General features: G+C 42.4%; 1 protein-coding gene across 1 annotated transcript in view; it reads left to right on the forward strand.

The window, feature by feature from the left end:
• The window catches only part of LOC107105905 (OX-2 membrane glycoprotein-like), a 17610-nt gene that overhangs the window by 4637 nt on the left and 4501 nt on the right, over positions 1 to 8472 (forward strand). Inside the window, exon 2 of the mRNA XM_015405952.1 lies at positions 7933 to 8014. Coding sequence (XP_015261438.1) covers positions 7933 to 8014 — 82 coding nt within the window. The remainder of the gene's footprint in view (positions 1 to 7932; positions 8015 to 8472) is intronic.

Raw genomic sequence — 8472 nt, forward strand, 5'->3', positions numbered from 1 at the left:
GGAAAGGAGAGCGACCCCCCCCCCCCAATAGCTAGCAATCGGAAACAGTCCAGTGAAGCCTGAGTGGTGGATGTTGCCTTCTGACACACTTTCGGTGACATCAGGGGGTGTGGAATATGCAAATAAGTTATGCTAATGAGTTAAGCTAATGAGCCCCTGCATCTCTTTTTCTACGAAATGACCCCTGAGGAGGACTAGTGATTTCATTGTCACTGATGACAGAAGAAGGTTTGGGAGCAGAAGCAACTGTAAGAATGGAGGGCTTGCTTAGCCCTTTTTATGCACTTGTATTTACCTGGCATTATCAGGGAGAGCAATGCCATTGGCCAACATGGATGCAGAATGAAGATCCACATTGGCATTCAGCCAAAATTCCAGCTGCTCACTAGTAAAATTTGGGTTGCACTGCAATTGGTGGGACTTCAGCATTTGAGCCACTATTGGTGAACTGGTCAGAATCTGAACAATACAGAAAGCAGATTACAAAGCATAGGACAATGCAACAGAAGATGGTAATACCTACAATAATTATAATTTTTCTTCTTCAGACTAACACAGCTACCCATCTAGATACCCAACAGGGATTAACTTCCAAAAGCACAGTGAAACAAAGTCACATTTATCTATATATCTAATAGCCAAGTTGCCCCCTCTGTGCAGATATCTAAATCTGCACATCGGGGGCACTTGGGGGGCAGAGAGATTTTCCTGCACACTTGGAGCAGTCCCCAGGTGTGCAGAAAAATCTAAAAATTTGAAAATATATATATGGGGGATATTTAAATCCTCAAAAAGTAAAAGCATTTCCTGAGCAAGTGCAGAGAATGCTCTGGCCATTGGGGGCTGCTCAGGCCTCGCCGGCGGTGCTGGGGGGAGCAGGAGAAGACTTGGTGGGCCCAGTGGCTGGGAGCCACTCAGCCCTCACTGCCAGTGCCCTGGGGGGAGCAGGAGAAGGCTCGGCATGCCTGTGCGGCTTGCCGCTGGTTGCGGGGGGGAAAGGATTGGTGGGCTCAGTGGCTGGGAGGCACGCGGGCCTCACCATTGATGCAGGGGGGCGGGCGAGAAGGCTCACCTGTGGCTGCTTCCTCTTCCTCCTCCATGTGGAGCTCCTCCCCCCATGAGTATCGCAGGTCCCCGCTTCTTGTCAACTTCTAAATTGCCCTCAACAGACAAGTTATATCTTGCTTGAGCAACCTGGCTAGTGTTATTTTCAAGAAGGCTATTGCAGGAACTGCACTGTATGCAATTGTAAGGCTACCTTCTTTGACAAGGAGTCATCTTGAGAACTGCACTAGCAGTGACAAGTCTAATCATTATTCAGTTTCACTTAATTTTTTCTTAGCCGTAAATAAGATATGCAACTAGTTTGTCGTTTCATCAGTTAACAAATTAAAATATACATCAGTCCAGTATATGATCCAGAACAAGAGATTTAATGAAGTCTGCACAGCCTTTGGTAACAGCACAAGCTAGAGATGTTACTGGGAATTCAATGCTGGTGATTGTAAGAAAATACACACGAGATAATCATGTCTAGAGTAGTTTGGCAAAGCCATCTTCTCCCTTGTTTCTTTGCTGTTTGGGGGCCAACCTATACTTGTCTGTCCACTGTGTCAAGGCTTGCTGATGAAGGTGTGAGTTATTGCTATGAAGACGGATTGGTTTTGCTTTTATATGATAGTTCTGCTGCTTTTGAACTGAGATGGTCCTTTTACACATGCAAATTGTCACTTGATATAGAAAAGTCAGAAAGCAGAAGGGAGCTGTTTCTAAAGCTGTTCTCATTTACATTTTCCACTGTAGAGCAGCAAATGTGAAATGTGCTTTCAGGACACAGCATGAAAAATATTTCTGTGTCTTTTCCTGTTTGGAAGAAGAAGAAGAGGAGATTGGATTTATACCCCACCTTCACTACCCAAAGGTGTCTCAGAGTGATTGGATTTATACCCAACTTCACTACCCAAAGGTGTCTCAGAGTGATTGGATTTATACCCAACCTCACTACCAAAAGGTGTCTCAGAGTGGCTTACAAACTCCTTTCCCTTCCCCTCCCCACAACAGACACCCTGTGAGGTAGGTGAGGCTGAGAGAACTCTGACAGAAACTGTTCTTTTTCAAGAACAGCTCTTATCAGAACTATGGCTTGCCCGAGGTTATCCAGACAGGTGCAAGTGGAGGAGTGGGGAATCAAACCCGGTTCTCCCAGATTAGAGTTCACGCACTTAACCACTAGATCAAACTGGCTCTCTGTTACATTTAGATATTCCTGCTCTTTCTAAATTTACCAGCATTGCATCAAGGATTTTCTTGGATTATTATCCTAGTTCCACAAAATTATAGGTTATTCTTTATCTCATAGCATCCCATTACTTTTGTACTCTAGGAGTTGTTTGTAAATGGCAAAGGTGCATGGATTTCCATGATAAACAGAATAGTACCTGAACTCCAGTGATGCTCTAGTGTTTGTACTTAAAGTATGCTCCTTGCAAAGACACATCCGTCTCTAAGGCCCTTAAGACTCTTTCTGTGTGTTTTTACAAGGCCTATACAAAGGTCCTTCCCTTTACTTTGTTTCTGTCTGTCTTGTAGACACCATCTGACTTTGAATCCTTCCTGGGGAGAGAATTTTAAAAGAATAATGGTACAAAATCAGTGTTTCCAGTTATGTGTATGTACATTGTGGCAGTTCTTTAATGTTCACATGTCATCAATGACACACATATAAAATAGCCCCTCTCTTCCCTGGAAAAATGCAGACACTGGTAAACTTGTGCAATCTTTCTACTGAATGCTGAAGTACAAGAATACAGAGAAAGGAAGTGCTGCCTGAAAGCCCTCATCCCATCAGCTATCGTGGGAGGAGCACAGTGAAGATTTTTATTTCTCCAGAGAGCCAGACGCTCTGTAGTGTTTTTCCTTCCATCTCATGGGTTTTTGTTGGTCCTTCATTGTTTAGCTGGAAGCAGCAGCTGCTCTCAGACGCTCTTACGCTCTTCTTTCTTCATGTATCCCACGGTAAGAACTGATAATGTTATTCTGTCTACTTTGCACCCATCCATCCCTGCACATTCCTGGTTATATGGCTCTCTCAGTGTTGATGGGAGGTAGGGAGACATGCCTGAGGGGAAATGTGGGCTATGTAACTGAGGGATATCTTCAAACATGAGGTTTCCATCAGTATTTGCTTAAATCAGTCTACAATTAATCTGTCCAACTTATCTGTCATGTTCTGCATTCAGGCAGCAGAGAAGAGGCTCAAAGTTCCTTTTTCGCGTCATGTCTCAGGCAGCAGTGCTACGCATGTTTACTGGGGAATAACAGTGACACTCTAGTGATGGCTTAAAAGAATGTGATTCTGCTTAGGATGACAAAGCAAGGGGCACTAAACTCCATGAGTCCATGAGTCTTATTTCCAACATCATGGGAAGGATTTGGCTGCAGGAATGTTTCCATGTGTTACACTAAAAGCGCCTTTCTCTTGCTCCTGGTGTGAAGGCCACGAATATCAGACAGGATGGAAGCAGGAGAGTGGTCTAATGTGGTTTCCCATAAATGTAGAAATATTTTTGAAACATGGATGCAAGACATACACCTATATTTAAATTCAGTCATGTGAAAACAGCTATGCCACTTGATTCTGAGGATATTTCTCAAAAGAAAGTCCCATTGAGTTCAGTGGAGCTTATTTCCAGACAAATGTACATAGTATTTCACAAAGGTAATTCTTTTTAATATCCATGGTGATACGTGTGTGTGCACATATGTGTGTTCATTGTTTATGTAGATTTGAGATAGAAAGAGAACCAATATTAAATTTAATATATATTGTGGATGGCATAATGATATCTGGGAAAGCAACAAGTGATTTGGATTTTAAGCAGCTTCAATATGGCAGCTTGTGGTTTTTAAAACTACTGACCCTAATTTATCATCACTTCCAAGCTTTATTTAAATATGCTCCTTCTTAGTGTTGTACCATTCTGGCTATGGGGATCACTAAATTAGTCATAGGAGGAAACTGCAGAAATACATGCCAGACTGATCAATCTCCCATGCTTGCATTCACCTTCTCTAATGTGAAGTGGAATTTCCACTAAACTCATTAGAACTGGGAAATGTAGGGTTAAATTCTAGCCTTTTATTGCTTTTTAATTTGTATCATTGCTATCTACAGAACTAGTAGTTATTGTGGGGTAAACTGACCGGTATTGTGATGGTTTCAGTGTGCATCTAAAAGGGTACAAGGGATGATCCCATTCTCCAAAGGCAAGTTCAGATAACAAGTTTAAGAGGAAGGGGGAAAGAGCTGCTCCCCCCACCCCCACCCCACAACAGAGTCTAAGGAAAAGCAGAAATTAAAATGAAACTTTTTTAGATGTCTATGTCCATCTCTGCTCTTAGGTTCCCTTAACTCAGTGGTCTGTCCACTGTAGGCATTTTTCCATTTCATTTTTCTTCTTCTTTTAAAATCCCCAAAGACTAAAAAACTGGAGGTACAGAATAATGTAGGTTGGGCTCTATTTCAGTCTGTGCCATGACCAAGTTTTAGGAGCCATCTCATCAGCTGAACATTGGTGACATATTCAAAGAAAAAAGGAATTGCTGTGTTAATCTGGTCGAGCAAAAATAAACTGGCATATAAAGGGATTTTAAAGATTTAATTCCAACTTAATGTTTTGTGAACAAACACTCACATTCTCAGATGTCCATGAAAGTTGATACAAGAAAAATCACATTAGTCTTTAAGGCGCAAAAATATTCCGTTTTATCTAGAAGGGTTGCCAACTCTGGGTTGGAAAATTTGGGGGTGGAAGGTAGGGTTGGGGGAATGGAGGGGCTCGGTGGAGCTCCGTAGAATACACCCTCCAAAGTTGCCATTTTCTTTAGGGGAACTGATCTCTGTAGTCTGAAGATCAACTGTAATTCTGGTCAATCTCCAGGACCCACCTGGAGACTGGCAACCCTATCATCCAGACAACATCGATTTTCTGATTTATATTTATAAAAGAGTTGAGTCTCTAAGAAATATTTAGCGAGCAGAAAAAATTATTTAGCAAGCTAAAATATTCTCATTTAGATAGTTTATTTGGCTATAATGTGCACGATCCACTTCCTTACTTTCTGAAGGAGATCTGGAAAACATGGGTGAGAGAAGATAATGTTATCTTTATCCTTACATAATTTGTTAGCCACCTGAGTGGTCCTTATAGGGTAGAAAGACAGGATATAAATTTTGGGAAATAAATAAATGATCCTAAATGCATTATTCTATTTAAATCAATGAAGCTGATTTTTTCATGTTTCGAAGGAATTTCAGCACACACACCTGTGCATGCCACATTCCAGTGTCCACTTTCCCTAGGCAGATAAATGGCTCAGCAATGGAGGAGGGCTGAGAGAGACCCTAGGAAGGTACAGCTGGATTAGAACTATTGAACTAAATGGATTGTGTGACTTTATATCCAAACTAATAGTGGTTGATCTAAAAATCAAATCTGTGATGATTAATCTATGATGGCTCATTCACATGCACAAGTTACCATCTGAGGCAAAAGGCTCTCAGTGTGCCCACCATACATTTGAGACTGTATAGCTGCCGACTTCCAGGGTGAGGGGTTCAAGACTGTAGAAAGATATTTTGCTTTAGTGTGCATTCTCCCAAACATGCAAACAAACTTTTCATCGCCTGTATTCGTATTTTTCTATGTGAGATCCCAGGAGAGCACATCTTTCACCGTGGCATTTACAAATGTTCATTGGCTTTAGGGCAGACATTTCTAGCATCTCTGTGCCCCCTTCCTTCTAAGATGTATTATACTGTTCTGTGGTTCCTTGTCATTCTAATCCCAGATGCTTCCTTCACTGATTCTGTATCTGAAATCCCCACCTTTTCCTCATTGTCTTTCTATGAGAAATCTTTTTTCAAATCATTATGTTTATTTTCAGACAGGGGCTTTCTGGTGCTCAGCCCCAGGGGCTTTCTGGAGCTCAGTGACAGCACTGAGGCTCAGCCTAGATTAGTCAGACCATAAAAAGGCTTCCACTGAGTTTATGGTACACAAGTGGGATGTGCATGTATTCAGAAACCATCCCCTTAAAAGAATGCTACAAAGCAAAGACTGTGGTGACATTAACAACTGAACTGCATTTATAGTATATTCCCATATATCTGTTTGTTACCTTAAACAGCCTTCTCCTTGCGGTACCCTCTCCTAAGATTATCTATTCAGCGACAGCTGAGTCAGGGACCTTCTTTGTGGTTGGTCCAGTTCTCTGAAATGGCCTACCAGAATGGGTGCCAAGGGTGCTTTCTGTGGCTGCTAGACAGTTCTATATTAGAGGGCATTTGGTAGAGGGGGAACTTTTTTGGCATGTGTTTTTGTTTTTGTGTCCTGGCCATTTGTTCCATTGTTAGCTGTGCACCTAAGGCAGGATATAAATATTTTAAATACATAACTATTTGTTTTATCACTAAAATGGGTGGGGGGCATTATAAACCATGACCAGTACAACAATTGAGCTGCATAACTTCTAACTCAGTTCAGGGTTGGATGTAGCAGAGTGACAGATTTTTAAAATCTGAAAATAGCTTGAGTTCCTCCAAAATATTCCTGCTCTGCCCCTTTTTTGCATAAATCCTCTCCATTATGATAGTATACCTTTATGAATTGTGGCACACTGAGGGTGCGTTCAGACGGTGCAGTTTATGCCGGCTGAAACGCGATCACACTCACCTCCATTTTGCGGATCCCATCGCTGTATGCCCACTCACACGCTGCGGGCGTCGGCTTTTTTTTTTTAACTCAGTTTGAGCATGCGCATAGGCAGCCATTCACAGAATGGCAATCTTTGCGCATGCTCAAAACACCCCATATTACATTTAAACTTTAAAGGTAAGGACTTACCTTTAAAGTTTAAAGACCAAACTGGCCTCCCTGAAGTCCCAGACTCCTCCAAAACGCTACACTAAGGGCTTTTTTTTAAAAAAAAAATGCTCAGGGCGAAGCTCCGCCCAAGCGCACATCACTTAGTTTTAAAAAAATGGCGGGGGGAAATCGGAAGCCTCAGGCTTCCGAACGGAAGTGGCTAGACACCAGTGGAGAGAGATCAGACGGCGGGGTTAAGCGAATGCAACTGTTGCACTCAGGGTACCACCACTTGGGGACCTATTGGCAGAGTGCAACGGTTTAAAGGGCTTTACAACGTTAGGGAGGGAAGACAGATGTTCGCCGTCTGAACGCCGGTAAGTACAACGATTGCAACCAGCGCAGATTCTGTTGTAAAGCCCCCATCTGAACGCACCCTGTGGATTACAAACAGTAACATCTTGGCAGTTGATCCAGGGCAACTGGAAAGACGCATAAAGAGCATCCTGTATATATTATTGTGCTTTCAAAAGAAATAAAATCTTGTGGAATGAAGTACCAGTCCTAAAATGAAAAAAAAAATAACACAAGACTGTGCAATGCTCTTTCCTATTGACCTCATTGGATTTGGCAATGGGGAGGAAGATCTGGCTGCTGGTGTCTGTGAGAGGCTTTCTTCATGGGATTATTGATCCAAACTGGAAAAGATCCCCTGATGGAAAAGCGCTCTGTTCAGATTAAAGTCCAAGATTTTGAGAGGATGCCAGCCTTCAGGTGGGTCCTAGGGATCCCCCAGAATTACAGCTCATCTCCAAACTATTAAGGTCAATTCCCCTGGAGGGCAAACTCTATGGCATTGTATCCCACTGAGGTCCCTGTCCTCCTCAGCCTCCATCCCCAACTATCCAGGAGTTTCCCAACCTGGATCTGTCAGCCCCACCCCCTATCCCCTCTTGGTGGTCAGGGGGGACATGGCAACCCTACCCAAAGCCCAGATAGCAGAGCAATGCGACTGGCAACAAATAGATTGTGTATTCATAATGCACTTCTTTTCTTCTGATTCTAGGTAAAGGAAGGTCTTTGTTCTCAGTGGACTTTCCAGGGCTTGACCATGGCCATCATCTCCATATTGCTTTGCAGAGTACAGGGTGAGTCTAATATGATCAATGACTTGTGAGGAAATGTTTAATTAATAAGAATTAGTCTCCACTGGTACACAGTTCAGCATATAGAGAATACATTGGTTCTCCTTTTGTGAAAGTACCAAACACACATGTGAATATGCCACCACTATCACTATCTCAAGACGTATGCTTTTGATAAAAGCTTTCTTCATTTCATCTGTCCTATTCCAGTCATTTGGCAAAATCATATAAAGAACTGATCATGTAACAAAGTACCTGAGAGAGAAAGACCAGATGTACTGGGAGACTTGGACAAGCAGCAGTAATCTGTGGAAATGGGTCCCACATATTCTGGGGAACAAGATACTAGCTGTGGGACCAGGAGACAATGGGTTGAATATGAAGAAGAAGAAGAAGAAGAAGAAGAAGAAGAAGAAGAAGAAGAAGAAGAAGAAGAAGAAGAAGAAGAAGAAGAAGAAGAA

This window comes from Gekko japonicus, unplaced genomic scaffold, assembly GCF_001447785.1.
Source record: "Gekko japonicus isolate JY-2015 unplaced genomic scaffold, Gekko_japonicus_V1.1 scaffold365, whole genome shotgun sequence".
NCBI classification, from domain to species: domain Eukaryota; kingdom Metazoa; phylum Chordata; class Lepidosauria; order Squamata; family Gekkonidae; genus Gekko; species Gekko japonicus.